We start from the raw sequence: 26016 nt of genomic DNA on the forward strand, positions 1-26016 counted from the left end.
AAAATTACTTTCATCTTTTTGTATTCTGAAAATATATTTAATAAAATGATAAACAGCATTTTTTAAATTAAAATTAAAATAATAATACATTTTTTTTAAATAAACAGGAACGTTATTATATTGATATTTATATGTTAATATTTTCAAATAAAATGGTATACAGTATTTTTTTAATAAAATTAAAATAATAATATTTTTTTTTAGAAATAAACAATTTATAATATATATGAAACACAATATATATATATATATATATATATATATATATAAATTATTTAAAAATTATATATTTTTAAATACAGTGATATACATTTTAAAATAAAATTGAAAAGAAAATAAATAGAAAAAAAGAACAGATACTTTTACAATAATCTAACAAAACAACACGTTTAATTAATTATTATTATATTTTTGAATAAAATGATAGTTTTTTTAAATTAAAGTAGTAATAAATATTTTAAAGTGGTACTTTATAATAATATATAACATATGTATTTTTTATATTTTTAATTAATAAAAAATATTTTTAATAATAAAAAGGTACTTTATAATAATAATATGAAATATTTATATATTTTTAAATTTAATGATATATATTTTTTTATATAAAATCAAAAGTCATTCATAAAAAAAAAAAAACAATAAACAGGTACTTTTATAATAATCTAACAACAATATATATTTAATAATATATATTTTAAATAAAACACTTTTTCAATTAAATGGTGTTAAAATAGCCATAATTATTTAAAAATGATAAACAGGTACTTTATAACTCTATATAAAATATGTATATATTTTTAAATAAAATGAAAGTTTTTTTGATTAAATAAAATTAAAATAATTATACATTTAAAAAAAAATAATAACCAGGTATTTTACAATAATGTGTATATATATACAGTATATATATATATATATATATATATATATATATATATATATATATATATATATACAGTATATATATATATATATATATATATATATATATATATATATATAATTTTTTTTTTTTTTTTTTAAATAAAATTATATCCAGTATTTTTAATTAAATAAAATTAAAATAATACATTTTGGAAAATAATAAACAGGTACTTTATAATATATATGAAATATTTATATATTTTAAAATAAAATGATATACAGTTTTTAAAAATAAAATTAAAAGTCATATATTGAAAAAATAATAAACATGTAGTTTTATAATAATCTACTACAACATATATAATATATATTTAATTATATATTTTCATATTTTTAAATGATGGGCAGTAATTATTTTTTTTATTGAATAAAAAAAAGTCAAAATACCACTTATTATGTAATCATGTTATTTATTACTGTGGGTTTAACATTTTACGTTTACATAAATGATTTTTAATACAAATACAATTTCAAACATAAATAATAAAAATAATAAAGATCACTGGTTTTAAATTCAAAATATTTTGTCGAAAACAACATTTTAGAAATGTTAAAAATAGGTTAATATATTACATTTATTTTTTGAATATTTAGTTTTTTCTTTTAGAGTTCTAATTAAAAACATTTATAAAAAAAGTAAAACATTCTAAAATCAAAACATGAACGCCAAAATGACTTTTCCCCAAAATATTTACATTTATTTAAAAATCTGATATACTGTATTTAGCAAATATTATTAAAAAAATAAAAAAATATATATTTCTGATAATAATAAAAAAAATAATTAAACAGTAAAATTAAAAATATAAAATTCTAAATTTTCCCCCTTTTTGTATTTGTAATAAAACAAGTTTTTTTTTTTTTTTTTTTTTTTCGAAGCTAAAAAAAATTAGGTCAGCAATCAAAATAGCAGTTGATTCATTTGACCATCAATTATCTGTCCTTTCTTCAATTAAGCGTGTCAGCCCAACTTTACTGTGAATTTCTATTTCTTAGACAACTGCCATTGACAAATTGAGGAACTAAAACATACATTTTCCTGAAAATAAACTTAATTTCCACTTCATCAACTGGAACATTTATTTCACCGCAAGAATACACATTTCATTCCACATTGCTCGCCCCCATAAAAAGGTGTAGAAAAATGAAATCACTTAAAATCATTGCAACCGTCGTCAGTGACGCGTGTCCACTCCCCAACCCGACCTCCGCAATCGTCACCAAAACACCGTACACACACAAACACCATCATTAAAAAATACTGTACTTTATAAGCTTATCATAAAATCAAAATATTTTTTTGGTGTTGAATTAAAATAAGAAATCAAGATCTTGTTTTTGCAGGAGTGTCTCTACCTTTTAAAAACACTTGGTTTCAAAAATAATAATCTCTATAGAACGTTTCCATCCAGCATTTAAAAAAAAAAGGCACGATTTAAAAACGGGTTATAACAAGGGAGGGGGAAAAAACGATATAAAGCTAATTTTAAAACCTAGAAATATGTTACAATTCTGGCCATACATACCCGTTTCTATCCGGGGCTTGACAAGGCACGTCGGTGGATGTTGTGTGAAGGGGAGGAGTCTCATGGATACCATGTATAAGTGGGCGGAAGACCAAAAAAAAAAGTCCATGGATTGAGAGGTGTATCATGAAAGTCAAAATGATTTTTGTGTCCGTTTTGGGGGGAGGGCTACAGCATTTCCACATAGTTCTCAGGGATGAGGCCCCGTTTGCCCTCCAGTTCCCCCTCCAGCCAGCCCGGCTCCCTGGATTGGGTCACTGCATATGTGGAGGAAACGGAAAATAGGATAAGAGCAATACGAATCAAGTGAGTAGGAGTAACAAGACTATGTAAAACCTGTTTTATATTGCTTTGGATTGTATCATCATAGCATCATTTCTGCTATAGCTTCATAAGATAAATGGAAATTTACCAGATATAAAGCAACACTTGGTTTCAGTTTTGATCGATTGTAGCGACGCCGATGGACAAAATCTGTTGTGTTTTGACTTAAAGAAGACTGCGTTTCCCATGAGGACCAGCGCACACCGCACAGTGTTGTAAAATCATCAATCAATCATAAAAAGAGTGTTGTAAAATCATCAGTCAATCAAAAATCAATCTCCCAGTTTCCTGCAGATGGATTAAACAACATTTCTGTTTCCAGCGGCTGCGTAAAAGGTGAATAGTAATAAGTTAATGAGTCGCTAAACAATAGCATATGACGGTTAGCAACCGTGTGGTTAGCTAAAGTGGTATGAAAAAGTATCTGAACCTTTTGGAAATTCTCACATTTCTGCATAAAATCACTATCAAATGTGATCTGTTCTTTGTCAAAATCACACAGATGAAAAAACAGTCTGCTTGAACTAAAACCACCCAAACATTTATAGATTTTCATACTTTAATGAGGATAATGTGCAAACAATGACAGAAGGGGGGAAAAAATAACGTAAGCAAATGATCACATTCAATATTATGTCCGAGCATCTCAATGGGTTTCAAGTCTGAACTTGGACTTGGCCACTCCAGAACGTGTATTTTGTTCGTCTGAAACCATTTTCTGAAGTTGATTTAGTTCTGGGTTTTGGATCATTGTAGTGCTGCAACGATTAATCGATTAACTCGAGTATTCGATTAGGAAAAAATATTCGAATTAAATGTTGCTGCTTCGAGTATTCGTTTAATTAAAGTGGCGTGTTTTGAAAGCCTTTAATTTTATCGATTTCGGTGGATAAACTGCCCTCTAGTTTGCCTCATTCTCATGGCTGAATCCATCTGCTCTCTGTTAAGACCAACATAAGCTGAGTTTTTGTTTGAGCGAATGTTTTATCTGTTAACGCATTTGTAATTTAGTTTAAAGGTATATTTAGCCAATTTTTGTGGGAATATGTGTTTGAACCATTTGTTTAGAGCATTGTATAAAAAAAACAAAACAAAACAAAAAAACATTTTATAGCATTTAAGCTAATGGACTTTTACTGTGCAAGTTAGACAACTGTTCTTTTGTTGTACCTAGATTCTTATTTATTTATTTTCTATACCGTTTGAGGCTCAGCTAAGGTATTTTAATTTTTTATGTTTCTTATCCGATTACTCGAATATTTGCACTAACTAGTTCATCGATTAATCGACTACTAAAATAATCGATAACTGCAGCCCTAGATCATTGTCTTGTTGCAGCATCCGTCCTCTTTTTAGCTTCAAATGTCTGACAGATGGCCTCAGGTTTTCCTGCAAACCTTTTGAATTCTTTCTTCCATGAACGACTGCAAGTTGTCCAGGCCCTGAGACAGCAAAACAGCCGCAAATCACGATGCTCCCTCCGCCATGCTTCACGGTGGGGATGAGATGATGATGTTGGTGAGCTGTTCCATTTTTCCTCCGTTGTGTGTTACTCCCAAACAATTCAACTTTGATTTCATCAGTCCACAAAATATTTTGCCAAAACGTCTGTGGAGTGTCCAAGTGCCTTTTTGACCAAGTGACTTTGACTAAGCCACTCCGGAACGTGTATTTTGTTCTTCTGAAACCATTTTGAAGTTGATTTACTTCAGTGTTTTGGATCACTGTCTTGTTGCAGCATCCATCCTCTTTATTGCTTCAACTATGTGACAGAAGGTCTCAGGTTTTCCTGCAAAACATCTTGATAAACTTTTCAATTCATTCTTCCATTACGAATTGCAAGTGGTCCAGGCCCTGAGGCAACATTACAGCTCCAAATCATGATGCTCCCTTCAACATTCTTCACGGTGGGGATGAGGTGTGAATGTTGGTGAGCTGTTTCATTTTTCCTCCACACATGACGTTGTGTGTTACTCCCAAACAATTCAACTTTAGTTTCATCAGTACACAAAATATTTTGCCAAAACCTATGTGGCCTTTTTGCGGACATTAAACTAGCAACAATGTTTTTTTTTTCATGGCTTTCTCCCATGAACACCATTCTTGGCCATATACAGTGCCTTGCAAAAGTATTCGGCCCCCTTGAGTATTGCAACCTTTCGCCACATTTCAGGCTTCAAACATAAAGATATGAAATTGAATTTTTTTGGCAAGAATCAACAACAAGTGGGACACAATCGTGAAGTGGAACAACATTTATTGGATAATTTAAACTTTTTTAACAAATAAAAGACTGAAAAGTGGGGCGTGCAATATTATTCAGCCCCTTTACTTTAAGTGCAGCAAACTCACTCCAGAAGTTCAGTGAGAATCTCTGAATGATCCAATGTTGTCCTAAATGACCGATGATGATAAATAGAATCCACCTGTGTGTAATCAAGTCTCCGTATAAATGCACCTGCTCTGTGATAGTCTCAGGGTTCTGTTTAAAGTGCAGAGAGCATTATGAAAACCAAGGAACACACCAGGCAGGTCTGAGATACTGTTGTGGAGAAGTTTAAAGCTGGATTTGGATTTCCCAAGCTTTAAACATCTCAAGGAGCACTGTGCAAGCCATCATATTGAAATGGAAGGAGCATCAGACCACTGCAAATCTACCAAGACCCGGCCGTCCTTCCAAACTTTCTTCTCAAACAAGGAGAAAACTGATCAGAGATGCAGCCAAGAGGCCCATGATCACTCTGGATGAACTGCAGAGATCTACCGCTGAGGTGGGAGAGTCTGTCCATAGGACAACAATCAGTCGTACACTGCACAAATCTGGCCTTTATGGAAGAGTGGCAAGAAGAAAGCCATTTCTCAAAGATATCCATAAAAAGTCTCGTTTAAAGTTTGCCACAAGCCACCTGGGAGACACACCAAACATGTGGAAGAAGGTGCTCTGGTCAGATGAAACCAAAATTGAACTTGTTGGCCACAATGCAAAACGATTTGTTTGGCGTAAAAGCAACACAGCTCATCACCCTCAACACACCATCCCCACTGTCAAACATGGTGGTGGCAGCATCATGGTTTGGGCCTGCTTTTCTTCAGCAGGGACAGGGAAGATGGTTAAAATTGACGGGAAGATGGATGCAGCCAAATACAGGAACATTCTGGAAGAAAACCTATTGGTATCTGCACAAGCCCTGAGACTGGGACGGAGATTTATCTTCCAACAGGACAATGATCCAAAACATAAAGCCAAATCTACAATGGAATGGTTCAAAAATAAACGTATCCAGGTGTTAGAATGGCCAAGTCAAAGTCCAGACCTGAATCCAATCGAGAATCTGTGTAAAGAGCTGAAGACTGCTGTTCACAAACACTCTCCATCCAACCTCACTGAGCTCGAGCTAATTTGTAAGGAAGAATGGGCAAGAATGTCAGTCTCTCGATGTGCAAAACTGATAGAAACATACCCCAAGTGACTTGCAGCTGTAATTGGAGCAAAAGGTGGCGCTACAAAGTATTAACGCAAGGGGGCCGAATAATATTGCATGCCCCACTTTTCAGTTTTTTATTTGTAAAAAAAGTTTAAATTATCCAATAAATTTTGTTCCACTTCACGATTGTGTCCCACTTGTTGTTGATTCTTGACAAAAAATTAAAATTTTATATCTTTATGTTTGAAGCCTGAAATGTGGCGAAAGGTTGCAAGGTTCAAGGGGGCCGAATACTTTTGCAAGGCACTGTAGTTGATGTGTGCACAGAGATACTGGACTGTGCCAGTCATTTCTGCAAGTCTTTAGCAGACACTCTAGGGTTCTTTTTTTTTTTTTACCTCTCTGAGTATTCTGTGCTGAACTCTTGGCTCCATCTTTGGTGGACGGCCACTCCTTGGGAGAGAAGCAACAGTGCCAAACTCTCCATTTGTAGACTGTCAATTGATGAATATCCAGACTTTTAGAGATGGTTTTTCATCCTTTCCCAGCTTTATACAAATCAACAATCATTGATTGCAGGTCTTCAGACAGCTCTCTTGACCGAGCCATGATGCACATCAGACAATGCTTCTCATCAAGACAATTTGTACCAGGTGTGTGTTTTATAGTGGGCAGGGCTGCTTTAAACCACTCATCAGTGATTGGGTACACACCTGACTTAAACTGTTTGGTAAAAATGGGTTTCATTTGCTCTTTAAGTCTTCTTAGGCAGAAGGTTCACTTATTTTTGCCCACTTCTGTCATTGTTTGCATGGTATCCTCATTAAAATATAAAAACTAGGGCTGTCAAAATCATCGCGTTAACGGGCGTTAATTAATTTTTTAAATTAATCACGTTAAAATATTTGACGCAATTAACGCACATGCCCCGCTCAAACAGATTAAAATGACAGCAGTGTCATGTCCACTTGTTACTTGTGTATTTTGTCTCCCTCTGCTGGCGCTTTCGTGCGACTGATTTCATGCACCATGAGCATTGTGTAATTATTGACATCAACAATGGCGAGCTACTAGTTTATTTTTTGATTGAAAATTTTACAAATTATATTAAGACGAAAACATTAAGAGGGGTTTTAATATAAAATTTCTATAACTTGTACTGACATTTATCTTTTAAGAACTACAAGTCTTTCGAACCATGGCTCGCTTTAACAGAATGTTAATAATGTTTAATGCCATCTTGTTGATTCATTGTTATAATAAACAATTACTTATGTACCGTATGCTGAATGTATATATCCGTCTTGTGTTTTATCTTTCCATTCCAACAATAATTTACAGAAAAATATGGCATATTTTAGAGATGGTTTGAATTGCGATTAATTAATTTTTAAGCTTTGATTAACTTGAAAATTTTAATCGTTTGACAGCCTAAATATATACATACACATTAACACATAAAAATATCAATTATAATTTATATATACTTAATAACTAACAATGAGTAATAGAACATCTAAAATCAGCAAATAAATAATAATTAAAAATAAATATAAAAAATAAAAAATATTGCTTAACAATGACATCCCCTGACCTAAATCCCATTGTTGTATTTTATTATTTTTATAAATGTTCTAACAATATGTCATATTTTACATTTCTTATGACATTCATGTCTTTTTAACTCATTGTCTGCCATTGACGGCAATGGATGTCCTAGCCCATCTCGACTGACTGGGCTGACCCTGCCATCAATGGCAGACATTTTGTTAACCGCGGGACGATCACAAGTGATTTTGTCAAAGACGATCAGCAATGCATTGTGGGATCTGTCACCAGAAAGACTTTAGCCGGAGAGCGACAACCTAATCCTCATTTCCCGTGGGAGCGATTAAGGCTCCGCGGTTCCTCTACGGACGGAAATGCGAGCACCCCATCTTATCTCTCCGTTCGATGAAAGATCAGATGGGGAGTTCGTTTTTTTCTCCCGTCCGATATGTCGGCCGGGACTGGCGCTATTACGCGATAACACTTACCGGCGTTGAAAATTGCGCCGACGTGGAAGGAGAGCTCAGAGTCGTGCTCGGCCTCGCACGGGTACACCGCCTTGGCTTTCTTGCCCGTGACACTGAAAAATGGAAGCAATCAGTGAACCGGCTGGTATTTGGTGCATGATGACCGAGTGCTTTCATCCGGACAAGACGCCTAATATGTGATGCGGTCTACGCAAGAGAACCAGAGAGGGACGTTTGGCGACAATTCCTTGATAAGTGAGGTGAAATGGCACGGCAAAAATCACTTGACTTTCATAGTTGTGAAATCATATGGCCATATGGCAGAAAACACAGACAAGACTGAAAAAGCAGTTTCTGCTCTTGCACTCATCTATAAAAGAAACTGCTTTAAACTCCTTTAAAAAGTCCAACAAATAAGTAGAGAGTGGAAGTGGACTTTTTGAGAGTGGATTATTTTTCCCTTTAGATTGTCTCTCACAGTGGAGAAGCACCTACCATGAAAATTTCAAACCCGCCCATCATTTCTAAGTGGGAGGAATTACAAAATCGCAGGGTGTTCAAATACTTATTTTCCTTACTGGATATATACTGTGTGTACAATAACCTTCATTCGCCCCTCCCGTTCAAAATGGATTGAACGTCTCTCGCAGTCAATGGCGGCCAAAGAGTTAATCTGCTTTCATATTTCCTGAGAACATTCCAAAATTGATCCCACGAGTGGAAAAATCTAAATTTGGGCCTCACAAAAAAAGGTAAATATTAAAAACAAAATGAAATAAAACATTCCCCTGTTTTGCTTGCCATCGCAAAGTGTTATCTCCAAGCCGGCAGCATTGCCAGGTAGGCGCCGTTCGCTTCCAACACACGGCGCACGCTCGATAAATATTTCATATTCTTTTTCTCCGGCGCCGCAACAACAACGCGCAATGAGGGAAAGAGAAGATGTAAAAACAAGCAAACAAAAAAATGGAAAGCAACAGGCTTGCGGTCAGAGTTTCTGTTCGGAGTGTTCACTGACTAGCTGACTAGAAATGATGTGTGTGCTGTGTTCGTGTTGTATGAAAAAAAGTGGGAAAATTGAGGGAAATGAATGCTGAAGGGCCGAAACGAAAAGTGGTATTTGCCATGTGGCAAAATGGATTTTGCTATGTGGCAATTTTTTTTGCCAAGTGGTATTTTTTTTGGCCATGTGGCAAAAATGCAAAATAGCAAAATCAATTTTGACCTTTTGGCAAAAAATGCCACATGGCAAAAAAATGCCACATGGCAGAATCCATTTTGCCACATGGTAGAAAAAAATGGCACGTGGCAAAATAAAGGCAGCATGCCAAAAAAAAAAAAAAAAAAAAAGCCACATGGCAAAATCCATTTTCACACATGGCAAAAGAAAAAAATGCCACAGGGCAAAAAAAATGCCACATGACAAAATCCATTTTTGCCACATGGCAAAAAAAATGCCTTGTGGCAAAATTCATTTTTCCCACATGGCAAAATCCATTTGGCCATATTGCAAAAAACAAAACAACAAAAAAAACCACATGGCAAAAAAATGCCACATGGCAAAATTCATTTTTCCCACATGGCAAAACCCATTTTGCCACATGGCAAAAAAATGCCACATGGCAAAATCCATTGTGCCACATGGCAAGAAAAATGCCATATGGCAAAATCATTTTTCCCACATGGCAAAATCCATTTTGCCACATGGCAAAAAAATGCCACATGGCAAAATCCATTGTGCCACATGGCAAGAAAAATGCCATATGGCCAAATCATTTTTGCCACATGGCAAAAAAATGCCACGTGGCAAAAAAAATGCCACATGGCAAAATCCATTTTGCCATATTGCAAAAAATGCGACATGGCAAAATCTATTTTGCCACATGGCAAAATCCATTTTTGCCACATGGCAAAAAAAAAATGCCACATGGCAAAATTCTTTCTGCCACATGGCAAAAAAAAAAAAAAAAAAAAAAAAAAGCCACATGGCAAAATCAAATTTTGACACGTGGCAAAAAAATGCCACAAGGCAAAATCCACTTTTGACACATGGCAAATACCACTTTTAGTTCTCGCTGTCTCTCAATGAATGATTATGAATGGAAGGTTTTCTTTACCTTTCGAGTGGCTTTTCTTTGTCAGGCGTGTTTGCGAGTTGGCCTTCACCTAACCAGGTCGCTGCTGCCATGGATGTTCTGCAGAATCAAATAGAAAATAAATAAATAAATAAATAAAGATCTCACAATATGGCGATACGACGGTTATCACTCAACAAAACAAGTTCTGTAATTTTCGCACGATAAGGTGCACCTGACTATAAGCCGCCACCCACCAAATATGACACGAAAACGCCATTTGTTCACAGATAAGCCGTAGCTGTCCTTATGGGATGTTTACACCAACAGATATTTACCGGTACACTTTATTTGACAGCGGTATCATTAGACTGTCATAAGACCAAATGAACCACCATGAAGGTTTGAACCAATTGGCTTCAAAGCTTCATTGTTTCAAGAAGCTTCATTTGGCCATCGCTGCTCCCTTGGGGGAGACAGTCAACCTCTGCTGCCACCTGCTGTCAATACTGTTGTTGTCAAACATGCCTCCTAGCATGCATTGCGTTGCTACAGATGTAAATAACTATCAAAATTCACATTCTGTGCTAATTATTTCTCCAGTTACTGTACCAGTTCTTTCATTAACTGCTGGTTATGGTATTTGGTAACACTTTATTTGACAGTGGCGCATTAAGACTGTCATTAGACAATAATAATTATGACATGACACAGTCATGAGCATTAATGAAAGTTTACAACAGATGTCATTTAGTGGTATTCGGCAAATTATCTCACTTTTCAATGGATGTATAAGATCCGAGCTGGACATAAATGGAGTTAGTCACATAATTTGGCACTTAATGATATCTGTCATAAGCATTCAATAATGCCCATGATCGTGTCATGTCATAATTATGGTGGTCTTATGCCAGTCTTATGACACCACTGTCAAATAAAGTGTTACCTATTAACCCAAATAAATCAATAAATTAGCCACACTGGACTATAAACCGTAGGATTTAAAATGAAGGAAAATAGCAGTGTCCTATAGTCTGAAAATTACTGTAATCCACAATCAAAATAGTTGATGAATAATCATTTAATCTTAGTAGCTCTAGTCTTATTATAGAAAAACTACTTTCATCGAGTAAATTTCAATTTTCGTATGGCAACAACATGGAGAATACGACACAAACCAGCGTTAAGTGCTTCACTTATTCATGAAGTGTGTACTGCAAAAACGTCTCGTTGTTATGGCGACAAGCATGAACCTTAAAGAGTGCCTCGCTGAAGCCAAGAGTTAACTCCGTGTTGGTGTGCTGTACATTCAAACGACCGGACAACTTGGACTCTATTGATTCAGGTCCAACTGCTTCCTCGGAATCAATGACCACATGTAGACATGCGGCGCTGTGCTTAAGTCTGACACTGACATGAAATGTGTTGCTTTAGGAGGACCAGAATGATAAAACATTGCAGAAAAAATAGTTTTGTGTCATTGTTTTTAATTTATTTGCCTATTTCAGTTTATCTTAGGTTGACCAAAATTGTCAAGTACCACCATGGAGACTAATTGGTGACCATTAATGACATAGGTGGAGTTTGACAGAACAAGTTACAACAAAATTCCAAATATCCAATCTTGTCTCCTCAGGTGTAGTTTTGGCTAAGCCAGTGCTTCTCAATTATTTTCTGTCACGCCCCCCCAAGGAAGACGTAAATGTTTCGCGCCCCCCCCAAACTCTCTGCCGCCACTGTAAATAGTATCATTCGTCTATAAAATTACTATTATAAATACGCATCTGCCTAACATTGTGTCCTTTTCTTCTAATAAAGAAAAAAAGTAACATAGATCAACTTATAATAAAGTATAACTTTATTAACATTGTTTTGTTTGTAACAGAGAAGACTTGACGTGCATCAATTTGCTTGAATTAAAAAAAAAAAAATTCACATCCAAACTAAAAAATACACTCAAGGTACATTTTTGACCATTTGATACAGAAAAATAAAATGTAATAAAATCAGTAAATAATAACAAATTAAAATTGATTAGGAACATTCACTCATGAGGACAATGTGCCAAAAATTTTGACCGAAAAAACAAATCTGAATAAAAGAAGAAAAAAAAAGTGTCCTTGGACAGGACAGTTTTTATTTTTGCTGCTCACAGTATTTACCTCCTTTGCAATGGTGTGGAATTATTTTGCAATGAGCATGCTAACAATGCTCACTGGCTTACTGATATAACACTGACAAAGCAGGACGATTGTTGGGAATATTCGGCACGTTTTCACTGAAAAAAATCAAGCGGCTTAACAATGAGATTGGGGTCTAATGTCTTTAAGTGGCGTCTTAATTGATTTGGCTTCTGGCTGTCTGCTATAATTATTTTTAGACACAGTAAACAGTGGTCTTTCATCATCACCCACTGTATTAAAAGTCAAAGCTAAAAGGCAAACGGCACGAAAAAAGTGCATTCACGGCGGCCGAGGTAGAACCGTAGGTGAGGGCGGTCGTCGTGACGATCCCAAGCCGAAAATGGCACTTCTCGGGCAGCGACGTGAGAACCGGACAAGACAGTGGGTCGCTGCGTGAGTGAGTCCGGTCGGAAAACGGCTTTCAAAAACGGCGGTGGCACACTGCTCTTCATATCTGTTGTCTGTGTGTGCTGAGTGCTCTTCCTTAGTTCAAAAATACTGCACGCACTCTGAAAATGAGAGCGCCACTGCCACCTACTGAGTGGATGTGCAAGTACACTTTATTCCAGTACGGCAAAAAAAAAAAAAAAACATGTTCCCCGAGGTCACATGCGCCCCCCCTGGCATCGCTCTGCGCCCCCCCAGGGGGGCGCGCCCCACTATTTGAGAAGTACTGGGCTAAGCAAAGCAAAGGACCGAACAAACAAAGGGTGTGATGAGAGCAAGAGAGAGAGAGTTCACTGCTACACTCAGGTTGGGTTGCTGAATCTATAATATTACGAATTGTCCAGAGATAGATTGACTTTTGTGTTGTTAGATCCAGTGTACCTCTCTCAGAAGCAATTGTAGTGTTGGTATTATTTGTTGATAGGACATTACTATTTAGCAAGGAGCCTTAAGGTCGCTAGCGAGATGCTAATCAGTATCTTAAGTGTCAGTTTGTATTGTGTTTTGGGGAAGATTATTAGCACTTTAAGTATTTTTAGTAAAGTTGTCTCATTTCTTTTTTATAAAGAAACCAAACACAGTGAGTAAAATAAGTACAGTGCCCTCCATAATTATTGGATTTATAATAATGTGTGTTTTAGCTTCTAATATTTTTTTCTTCTTCAAAATAATATGGGACCTTTATGGGAAAAAAAGAGAAAAATCCAACCTACAATACAAGTGCATTTATTCAGTGGGGAAAAAATCCCACATAAAGAAATAATTATTTGACATCGTCACAATTATTAGCACCCCTGGTGTTAATACTTTGTACAGCAGCTAATCTTCTCCTATAATGTTTCACAGGTGGGAAAAGGCAGAAAGAGGGATCTTCAGCCATTCCTCTTTGCAGAATCTCTCTAAATCATCCAGAGACCTGGGTCCTCTCCTCTTCAGCTCACCCCACAGGTTTTCAATGGGGTTGAGGTCTGGGGACTGAGATGGCCATGGGAGGAGCTTGATTTTGTGACTGGTGAACCATTTGTGTGTAGATTTGGCCATATGTTTAGGGTCATTGTCTTGCTGAAAGACCCAGTGACGACCCATCTTCAGCTTTCAGGCAGAGGGCAACAGATTTTGATTAAAAAAGTCCTGGTATTTCAAAGCATTCATGATGCCATGCACCCTAACAAGGTTCCCAGGGCCTTTGGAAGCGAAACCGCCCCACATCACCCCCATACTTCACAGTGGGTATGAGGTGCTTTTCAGCATGCGCATCTTTGGTGGCACGCCAGACGCCAGTTTAATCTGACCAAAGCACACGGTCCCAGTTGAAGCCTGGGACCGTGTGTATTTTTGTGTGAGACCAAGGTTGAGCTTTTTGGCAAAAAACACTCTAAGTGGGTCTGGCGTGCCACGAAAGATGCACATGCTGAAAAGCACCTCATACCACTGCGGAGTATGGGGGTGGGTCAGTGATTCTGTGGGTGCTGTTTCGCTTCCAAAGGCCCTGGGAACCTTGTTAGGGTGCATGGCATCATGAATGCTTTGAAATACCAGGGCATTTTAAATCAAAATCTGTTGCCCTCTACCCGAAAGCTGAAGATGGGTCGTCACTGGTTCTTTCAGCAAGACAATGACCCTAAACATATGGCCAAATCTACACAGAAATGGTTCACCAGACACAAAATCAAGCTCCTCCCATGGCCATCTCAGTCCCCAGACCTTGTTTTGTTGGCAAAAGGGGGTTGTACAAAGTATTAACACCAGGGGTGCTAATAATTGTGACACACATTATTTGATGTCAAATAATTATTTCTTTATGTGGGATTTTTTCCCCACTGAATAAATGCACTGTATTGAAGGTTGGAGTTTTCTCTTTTTTTCCATTAAGGGCCCATATTATTTGAATTTAAAAAAAAATATTAGAAGCTAAAAAACACATCTTAACCAGGGGTGCCAATAATTATGGAGGGCACTGTAGATCGTCTCTCACAGTGGACAAGCACCTACCATGAAAATTTTCCTCACTGTACATAAACCCATTCATATCTCCATTAAGCACAAACTCCCATTGAAACTGATTTGTCATACAAGAGAGTGTGCTTTAAAATTCGATTTGAATTGTACTTATTAACAACTGTTTGATGAATAAACTCATTCATTTCAGTCTGCCTCCTCCTCATTCGATTTTGTTTAGTTCGTGTAAATAAAATAAATGAGTCATCGACACAATTTATGTCAGCGCTTTGCCTTCAAGATAAAAAATGTCAATCACCAGCACTTTTTTTTTTTATTTGAATGAACATAACTTTTGTCTGATTTGTGTGTCAGGAGTTTTAGTAAAAACTTAAAAAAAGTTTTATATACTTAAAACTAGGGTTGTTCCGATCATGTTTTTTTGCTCCCGATCTGATCCCGATCGTTTTAGTTTGAGTATCTGCCGAGCCCGATATTTCCCGATCCGATTGCTTTATTTATTTTTTTGCTCCCGATTCAATTCCAATCATTGCCGATAATTTTTCCCGATCATATACATTTTGGCAATGCATTAAGAAAAAAATGAATAAAACTCGGACGAATATATACATTCAACATACAGTACATAAGTACTGTATTTGTTTATTATGACAATAAATCCTCAAGATGGCATTTACATTATTATTATACACATTCTTTCTGTAAGAGGGATCCACGGATAGAAAGACTTGTAATTCTTAAAGGATAAATGTGACTTTGTATATTGTGACTAAATATTGCCATCTAGTGTATTTGTTGAGCTTTCAGTAAATGATACTGTAGCCATTTAACTGCCAAAATGCATGATGGGAAGTGCAACCATGACTGTGCGTAGTGGTACCAATTGATATATCTTCTCTGCGTTGGGAAATAACATAGGGTGTTAAGAAAAAGATTAACTACGACCTTGCTTCCCCACATTGCTTCCCATGACATTTCTAATCGTAGGGAGAGGGATTGTAAGGCTTTAGCCAATTAAAAAAAGGCTCCAAAGGCTGCCAAAATTCACTTTACTCATTTAACGCTGCCTTTAAGCTCTATATATAGGTAAAACGGCGCCATTCCAGATGGAACGCGACAATGCGTGAGTGGGTCATGCAGCGCATGCGTTAATTGCGTAAAATATTTTAACGTGATAAATGTTTTTAAAAATTAGTTACTGCCGTTAACGGGATAAATTTGATAACCCTACCTTAACCCTAAACTAAAGACTAGATGAGTGTAACATATTATGTCTGTAACGTTAAATACAATTAAAAAACGATTTAATTAAAAAATATAAATATATTAAAAAAAGGCATGTCCGATATTTTTTTGCCGATTCCGATACTTTGAAAATGACGTGATCCGACCCGATCGATCGGGACATCTCTACTTAAAACAGTACAATTGTAGACTACATTTAAGTCAAGAAGCTGTAATAAAATATTATTTTTGAAAGATATAGTCATCCATTTTGTCTTCATGGTTACTTGCAACTTGCCTAAACACAAGTTAAATTGTGAAGGTAGTTGAAAAAAGTGAAATTTATCCAATTAATCGTTTAATTACTCGTCCAATTAATCAATTAATAAAATCATCGTTAGTTTCAGCACTATTCGTAACCATAGTTACAACTTAAAACGCTAATGCCAAATGCCTAAAATGATAGCACGGTTTATCGGTAAAGCGCTTCATAGCTAATCCATGGAATCGGTGGCCGCAGCTGCGCTTGACATCACCCGCTGTCACGAGCGCCGATTCCTCAGGCGTGAACGTACAGCACCGAGCGGGGGGTCCGGCTAAAGACGAAGAAACGCCGGGCGTCCCTCTGCGTTCCATGCCTGCCCCGAGGCCAGCGCTAATACATCACATTGTGGCAAATTGCTGCCTGGCTGCCGCTCCCATAGAGACGCTAATCAAGGGAATTAGAGGCAATGGCCGAGAGGATGCTAGGTTACCTTGCTGGAGGAGAAAGATGGCCGAAAGGTGTTGCAATAATTCGCGGGCCACTTTCAAGGTGAGAAGATCTCACGTGGGCCGTACCAGTTTAGTTTTGGCCAGGATTAGCTGCCATTGACGGCGCTAGACATCCAATCCATTTTTGGCAGCGTTCAGACTGCAGGCATATCTGATTCCAATGGGATTTCTCCTCAAATCTGATTTTCCGGGCTGACTGTTCACGCTAGTTTTAGCAAGTATCCAAATCAGATCTGAACCTGTTCAGACCTGGCCACTTTACTGACACTTGACATGTTGCTGCGGCAATGAAGGCATCATCCAGCATGGTCTGATGTCACTGACGGTCAAAACCTGATTAGAGCAGTTCAGACTGAGATGCATCTTGTTCATATTAGATATGAAACTACCTCCCATATGTGGTTTCTTATCAGTCATGCAAAAAAACAGATTTCGGTCCTTTGTGACTGTTCAGACTACAAAAATGCCATTCAGTTTCAATCTGGATAGGCTAAAAATTGGATTCAGTTTGCATTCAGACTGCAGGTATATCCGGTTCCAATCAGATTACTCGCTCACCATTTACATGCAGCTGTGTTTACAGCGCAGACCATCCCTCCTCTCGCAGCCCAGCAAAGCAGCCATCGCTGTCTATCTATCATCATAGTTTAAGAAAACAAGTAGAACATATCTGAAGTATGAGTGCAGTTGGAGTGTCATGCAGCTGACTAAGCGAGATTGACGCTGACGGAGCGAGACCAGCAGGGGATGGCCAAGATATCTACAAGCCCACGTCTGGACCACCAAATCCCACGATTAGCTGTTCTGTTAGCCAACAATGGACAGTCCAGAACATGAAAGGACATCCTCTCCTCCCACAAGGAACATCTGAAGACAGAGGAACCCGTTGGACACTCAGCACTCAAGTGGCGTTGAGGCTGGCAAAATCCTGAAGTCTCCTTGCCCTGACAACAGTAACACCCGAACTCTTCTGCCCAATCCACAACAGACAATAACCCTAAAAACGCCCAAACACACCCTTCTTACGCACCACAGCCCGCCTCCCAAGAGCCTTTAAAAGACTGAATGTTTAACTAATCGCTGTCATTTTTCTCGGGAATCTTTTGTTGACCCTGGATCCAGCCTTCCTCTTCGTCTAGGTCTGTTTGCTGTTTTTGCCTTGCTGTCTGATTGCTGTCGACTTGGAATAAGAATAAACAGAGTTTGGCCTTTTGGCCGGGTTGTTGGTGTTGCACCGGCCCGGGTCGTTGGAATTGGGCTAGCGCGGTTCCGGCGGTTTGGTTAGCGTGATTCTGGCAATCTGGCTAAAAGGTCAAATTCCAACATGGTATACAGTTATCGTTAAGGATGTCCCGATCATTTTCAAAGTATCGGAATCGCCAAAAAAATATCGGACATGCGTTTTTTTAATATATATATATATTTTTTTTATTTAAATCGTTTTCTAATTGTATTTAACGTTACAGACAAAATGTCTTACACTCATCCAAAGTAGTTTTGGCTTAAAGTAGGGTTATCAAATGTATTGCGTTAACGGCGGTAATTATTATTTTTTTTAAATTAATCACGTTAAATAATTAACGTATGCGCTGCACAACCCACTCACGCATTCAATCTATAAAGGCGCCATTTTACCTATATATAGAACTAAAAGGCAGCTCATAATGAGTAGAGAGAATTTTGACAGCCTTTGGAGCCTTGTTTTATTTGGCTAAAGCCTTACAATCCCTCTCTCAGCAATTACAAATATCGTGGGAGGTGATGTGGGGAAGAAAGATCATTTTCTTAACACCCTATTTTCTTCCCAACGCAGAGAAGATATATCAATTGGTGCCCCTACGCACAGTCATGGTTGCACTTCCCATCATGCATTTGGACAGAAGTTAAATGGCTGCAGTATCATTTAGTGAAAGCTCAACAAATCCACTAGATGGCAATATTTAGTCACAATATACAAAGTCACATTTATCCTTTAATAATTACAAGTCTTTCTATCCCTCTCACAGAAAGAATGTTAATGATGTAAATGCCATCTTGAGGATTTATTGTCATAATAAACAAATACAGTACTTATGTACTGTATGTTGAATGTATATATTCATCCGAGTTTTATTCATTGTTTTCTTCATGCATTGCCAAAATATATATGATCGGGAAAAATTATCGGGAATGATTGGAATTGAATCGGAAGCAAAAAAAAAAAAAAAAAATGCAATCGGATCGGGAAATATCGGGATCGGCAGATACTCAAACTAAAACGATCGGGATCGGATCGGGAGCAAAAAAACATGATCGGAACTACCCTAGTTATCGTGATATCACTCTGTACCGTATTGGCCCGAATATAAGACGGCCCTGATTATAAGACGATCCCCTCTTTTTCAAGACTCAAGTTTGAAAAAAGACTTTTTGAACACCAAATTAATTTTCATACAGAAAATAATTACAGTACATCTGAAACAAATGATTATAACAATATATTTGAGAGAAAAAGCATGTTATTTTGCCTCATTCAAATCTTAATATCTGAACATTTCAATATGTAAACTAAAGTGCAATCACATTCGTAACTGAATGGCTTCTGGTTTTGAAATGTAAATAAACCAATTTATTGTTATAAAACAACAAAATTGCAATAACTGCATTAACCATCAAAGTGCAGTCTAACTGTAACTGTAGTCTTGAAACAAATCTGAATAAGGAAAAACATTGCAATAAAATAATGCAAACTGGTTCAACTTGAGAGTAGCGGAGATCTGTCATGACAGAACATCGCTTCAATGATATCTGGCGCCATCTAGTGTCGTAAATGGGTATAATGTCTAGACCGCGAATATAGGACGACTCCCACTTTTTCAGTCTTATTTCAATGCAAAAAACACCGTCTTATATTCGGGCCTATACAGTACTACTTTGAGGTTTTGGGTTCCCTAACTTCCTCGTACTCAGCGTTGGCCGCACTTTTGGGTTCCTGGAGCCATAGGCGGATCTACTATTCAGGCGAAGTAGGCGATCGCCTTAGGCCCCCAACCAGCTGCCCTTGCCCCAACGAGCAAGGGCTTGGGCCACCGGAGCCAGCAGCACCCCCAACTATTCGTCATGTATAATTATGTCAGCATACAAAACAAACAAATAACAAAACAAAAAAGAAAGCCATTTGAATGCTGCATTTATATTATCTCTCCCCCACACACACGCACTACAATGGACTGTTCTACGACGACGGACTGAGTATCAGTCGCTTAGCTTTATTTAGCGCCATTTAGCTTCGCTTAGCTCCGTTTAGCATCGCTTAGCTCCACTTAGCTGTTCGTTAGCTTCACTAAGCTCTCCTGCGTTTTTCACGCCACTAAGCTCGCTATTTTTACAGCTCACTTGCTACTTTGCATGTCGGCTATCGTTTATTTCGAACACATAAGCGAACGTGCTCTCCATGAGAGCCAAAGTGCAGTGAGGGAGGAGTTGATGCTAATGCCTCTTTTAACTTTCTTCTTCTTCACACCGAACATAAATACATGACAGCACACCCTGTGGCGAAACAATGCAGTACAGTTCCAATCAGTCATACAATAACACTCAACAGATGGTTAACAGCATTTGCTAACGAAAAAAAAAAATGTATTTGTGACACCTCAAGCAATGACGAAGAATGTTTTTTTATGGAGTGTAAAGTAGGGCTGCAGCTATCGAATATTTTAGTAATCGAGTCATCGACTGTAAATTCTATCGATTAATCAAGTAATCGGATAAAACTTTTTTTTTTTTAGGTAAAGAGCAATAATAAATATTAGGGCTGTCAAAATTATGGCGTTAACGGGCGGTAATTAAATTTTTAAATTAATCATGTTAAAATATTTGACGCAATTAACGCACATGTCCCGCTCAGACAGTATTCTGCCTTTTGGTAAGTTTTACAGCAAGGCTTTTTGTGCTGTCTAATAGCGAACTCTTGTGGTCGCTTTGCGACATGGTTTATTGTTTTCTTGCCAGTTCAATATGGCTGCACGACGTCTCGGGCTGACGCCTACGTTGTAATGTTGTGCTTATATGATCCTTGGACAACATTTGTCCGTAAGTATGGTTGTTGTAAAGAATGTACATATTATGTTAGTAAGCGAAATGTTATATTTTTTGTATGAGACGCTTTTTGTTTATGTTTAGTGAACCTGTATAGCGTGCTAAGCTAACGTTGTTGCTAATGCAATGCTTGTGTACTTTTTTTTGTAGTTTTACAACGGTCTAAAGAGGACAATGGTTTGAGGCTATTTTATTAATAAATCAGATGAAAAAGGAAGAAGTCTGATTATTAAGGCAAAAGAAAAAGTAGACGCTTCGGAGTGAGGACAGCATAGACAGATTTAAATGACAGTAGAGTGAAATGCCCACTACAGTCCTTATGTACCGTATGTTGAATGTATATATCCATCTTGTGTCTTATCTTTTCATTCCAACAATATATTTTACAGAATATAAATATTATTTACAGAAAAATATGGCATATTTTATAGATGATTTGAATTGCAATTAATTTTTAAGCTGTAATTAACTCGATTATAAATTTTAATCGTTTGACAGCCCTAATAAATATACATGAGAAAAAGACATGTAATCCAATATTGAACCATTTTCAGTCAATCAATGTCTTTATTTTCGATGTACATTGTTGAAAACAGTCAACAATTGCATCTAAGATGTGACTAGAAAAACAAATTAGCTGCTTTCACTCCAAAAACTTCTAGATCTTATAAAAAACAACAACAACATATTTCTTACCTAAAAATGTAAATACGCTTGATAATACACATCACTTGAAAGCTACGTGTTTTTCCCAAGTGTTTCAATTTTATTTCCATTTGTGTCAAGCTATTTTTAAGTTTCAGTTAAGTTTTAAGTTAGTCTAAACTGTAAGTACTGGTAGGATTTTGAGTTTTTGCAGTGTTCAAAATAAATGTATGATACCTGCTGTACTGGAGCACATTTATTCAGTAATGACTACTGAGCTAAAACTGACAGTTAGCTTTATTATGTTTTAATTTTACACCCTCATCACTCTACAGCGCTGTGTTTTTACAGATTAAATAAATCCTGTAAGAAACGTTAGCCACGCATCGACAGTGGTCATAATCAATAGAAACCTAGCCCTCCGAAGGGCTAACGTTACGTTAGCGAGTGACAGTAATGTTATATTTACTAGCGATGAGAAGTCTATTGCTTAAAGATGGCGGCTGTTTACCAACGCTGCCCAGACGCGGCCGAGTCTGTCATTTCACATCTAGTCTTAAATGCATGCGATATCTATGAGACGCATTGGACATTACCTGCTACCAAACTAGCATCATGCGGGCGTAGTTTTTAGCAACGTCGGCGTAGATTGTAGCGGCTGTCGGCTGCGGTAAGTTTTTTTTTTTTTTTAATTGCTTCTCCCTCTACGCACGTGACGTCAGCGCGTTGTCCCGCATTAGAAGTAGTCCAGGCAAAACATGATGGTTAGAGCTGGCAAAATTAAACGATTCCTCGAGGTGAATAAAATTACTCGGATCAGCTTTTAAACTCGAGTTACTCGAGTTGCTCGAGTATTCGTTTCAGCTCTAGTGTAAAGCTTTCGGTTAGCGGTTTAGCCAACGTACCTCCGGTGAATATTTCAAAATAAAAGCACTTCATGTTCGTCACATAAATAACGATTTCTGGAGTTAATTCCACATACTTCAGAATTAATATTATAATATGTGGATTAAATACTACAGAATACAGATTCTACACTAAGAATAGCTTTCAAAGACACTCTTTATGACAAATATGATTGGCAATGAATAATTATTATAATTATTATACTACTATTATATATATTAGTATACCATAATAATAACGATGATAATGATAATAATAATGATTTTTTTTTTTTTTTTAAAGAATTGTTTTGAATAATGTTGGAAAGGCAAAGTCAGTGTTCTGAATCTGTTTACTTCCCATTCTTTTGCACTAGTAAATGCTATCAGCATTTAACCTCATTGTTTATTTGTGATTAATTATTGTTATTTACATGATTATATGTACTTTAATGAAGAATTTAAATGGTTTTGTGAATTAATAAGCGTCAACAAAAATTTCATTGCTAAATTAGTAAAAAAAAAAAAAAAAAAAAGGAAATTATTAGTTTAGTCGACTAATCGTAAAAGTAGTCAGCTGACTAATCAGGAGAAAATTTGTCGTTTAGGACAGCCCTAGTGTACCGGAACATATTTCCTCCACACCCTTGCCACCTTTTTAACCCATGACCCATGAAGGGGGCCCCTGGATATGTTGGCCTAAGGCCCCAAAATTGCCAAGTCCGCCACTGCCTGGAGCCAGGGTGATTTATAGCTCCGCAGTGAAACTGGCTTGCTGTGAAGTTTAGCTGCACCACGTCAGCACGGGGCGGAGGGGACGGAGCGCCGTCCCGCAGAAAATCCCATTATTAACCTGGACGCTCCACGACCGATGTCTCGCCATGTCACGGCTGACGAGGGGAACGTCGGCACTGTCAATCAGTGATGTGCGACAACTAAAACCATCTTTATGAAATTTTAAGTGTTTGACTTTGTAACTACTGCATTTTTCTTTATATTATTTTGAATTTTTACTTGGGCTGTCAAAGGATTAAAATTTTTAATCGATATAATCACAGCTTAAAAATGAATTAATCGTAATTAATCGCAATTCAAACCATCTCTAAAATATGCCATATTTTTCTGTAAATTATTGTTGGAATGGAAAGATAAAACACAAGACGGATATATACATTCAACATACGGTACATAAATACTGTATTTGTTTATTTTAACAATAAATCAACAAGATGGCATTAACATTAACATTCTGTTAAAGCGATCCATGGATAGAAAGACGTGTAGTTCTTAAAAGATAAATGTTAGTACAAGTTACTGAAATTTTATATTAAAACTAGGGCTGTCAAAATCATCACGTTAACGAGCGGTAATTTTTTAAAATTAATCCCGTTAAAATATTTGACGCAATTAACGCACAAATGCCCTGCTCAAACAGATTAAAATGACAGCTCAGTGAAAGGAGTTTTGCCGCCCTCTGCTGGCGCTTGGGTGCGACTGATTTTATAGGCTTCAGCACCCATGAGCATAGTGCAAGTAAATATTGACATCAACAATGGTGGGCTACTAGTTTATTTTTTGATTGAAAATTTTACAAATTTTATTACAACCAAAACATGAAGAGGGGTTTTAATATAAAATTTCGATAACTTGTACTAACATTTATCTTTTAAGAACTACAAGTCTTTCTATCCATGGATCGCTTTAACAGAATGTTAATAATGTTAATGCCATCTTGATTTATTGTTATAATAAACAAATACAGTCCCTATGTACTGTATGTTGAATGTATATATCCATCTTGTGTCTTATCTTTCCATTCCAACAATTTACAGAAAATTAATTAATTTTTAAGCTGTAATTAACTCAATTAAAAATTTTAATCGTTTGACAACCCTAATGAAAACCCCTATTAATGTGTTCGTTTTAATGAAATTTGTAAAATTTTCAGTCAAAAAAATAAACTAGTAAGTCGCCATTGTTGATGTCAATAATTTCACAATTCTCATGGTCATAAAATCAGTCGCACCCAAGCGCCAGCAGAGGGCGACAAAACTCCAAAAAACACAAGTAACAAATGCACATGACCCTGTGCTGTCACTTTAATCTGTTTCAGCGGGGCATGCGCGTTAATTGCGTCAAATATTTTATCGTGATTAATTTAAAAAATTAATTAACGCTCGTTAACGCGATGCTTCTGACAAGCCTAATTTTTACATTTTCCCGATACATTACACCGAGCGGACATATGCCTGCCCTAAAAATGCATTAAATGCAGTGGAGGTAAAATGGATTCATTAGGGGGGAAAAAAAATGCTGTCGCAATTACAGCTAAGCCAAAGTGGGGGAAATCGCTCATTTCAGTCACTCTGGTGGTAAAAAATAGCAGCGAGCTTTTTCAGTGGCTCATCTGTTGTTTTTTCTCCATTAGCCAGCCAGATAAGCTTCTCCGCTAAACGCCATTAAAAGCACTAAATGGGGACTTTATGGTATGAGAGTAAGGGCAATACAGTAATAAGTTTGGATTTTTTCATGAGGGTTGGTGATTTGTTCAATGACATACAGTGAGGAAAATAAGTATTTGTACACTCTGTGAAGTTCTCCCACTTAAAAATGATGGGCGGGTTTCATGGTAGCTGCTTGTCCACTGTGAGAGACAATCTAAAGAAAGAAAATCCAGAAATCACAGTGTATAATTTTCTTAACAATTTATTTGTATTATACTGCTGCAAATACAGTGGGGCAAATAAGTATTTAGTCAACCACCAATTGTGCAAGTTCTCCTACTTGAAAAGATCAGAGAGGCCTGTAATTGTCAACATGGGTAAACCTCAACCATGAGAGACAAAATGTGGAAAAAAAAAAACAGAAAATCACATTGTTTGATTTTTTTTAAAGAACTTATTTCCAAATTAGAGTGGAAAATAAGTATTTGGTCACCTATAAACAAGCAAGATTTCTGGCTGTCAAAGAGGTCTAACTTCTTTTAACGAGGTCTAACAAGGCTCCACTCGTTACCTGTATTAATGGCACCTGTTTTAATTCATTGTCGGTATAAAAGACACCTGTCAACAACCTTAGTCAGTCACACTCCAAACTCCACTATGGCCAAGACCAAAGAGCTGTCGAAGGACACCAGCGACAAAATTGTAGACCTGCACCAGGGTGGGAAGACTGAATCTGCAATAGGTAAAACGCTAGGTGTAAAGAAATCAACTGTGGGAGCAATTATTAGAAAATATAAGACATACAAGACCACTGATAATCTCCCTCGATCTGGGGCTCCATGCAAGATCTCAACCGGGTCGTCAAAATGATAAGAACGGTGAGCAAAAATCCCAGAACCACATGAGGGGACCTAGTGAATGACCAACAGAGAGCTGGGACCACAGTAACAAAGGCTACTATCAGTAACACAATCTGCCGCCAGGGACTCAAATGCTGCACTGCCAGACGTGTCCCCCTGCTGAAGCCAGTACACGTCCAGGCCCGTCTGCGGTTCGCTAGAGAGCATTTGGATGATCAAGAAGAGGA

General features: G+C 36.9%; 1 protein-coding gene across 2 annotated transcripts in view; it reads right to left on the reverse strand.

Annotated features, from left to right (window-relative positions):
- Window positions 1–2493: 2493 nt before the first annotated feature.
- Window positions 2494–26016, reverse strand: part of arhgap10 (Rho GTPase activating protein 10) — a 138981-nt gene continuing 115458 nt past the window's right edge. For both annotated transcript variants that reach the window (XM_057843222.1, XM_057843223.1), the window contains 3 exons: window positions 10335–10412; window positions 8239–8330; window positions 2494–2710 (listed from right to left, as the gene is read on the reverse strand). In XM_057843222.1, coding sequence (XP_057699205.1) covers window positions 2622–2710; window positions 8239–8330; window positions 10335–10412 — 259 coding nt within the window. In that variant the 3' untranslated portion in view covers window positions 2494–2621. The remainder of the gene's footprint in view (window positions 2711–8238; window positions 8331–10334; window positions 10413–26016) is intronic.

Source organism: Corythoichthys intestinalis, chromosome 8, assembly GCF_030265065.1.
Source record: "Corythoichthys intestinalis isolate RoL2023-P3 chromosome 8, ASM3026506v1, whole genome shotgun sequence".
NCBI classification, from domain to species: Eukaryota; Metazoa; Chordata; class Actinopteri; order Syngnathiformes; family Syngnathidae; genus Corythoichthys; species Corythoichthys intestinalis.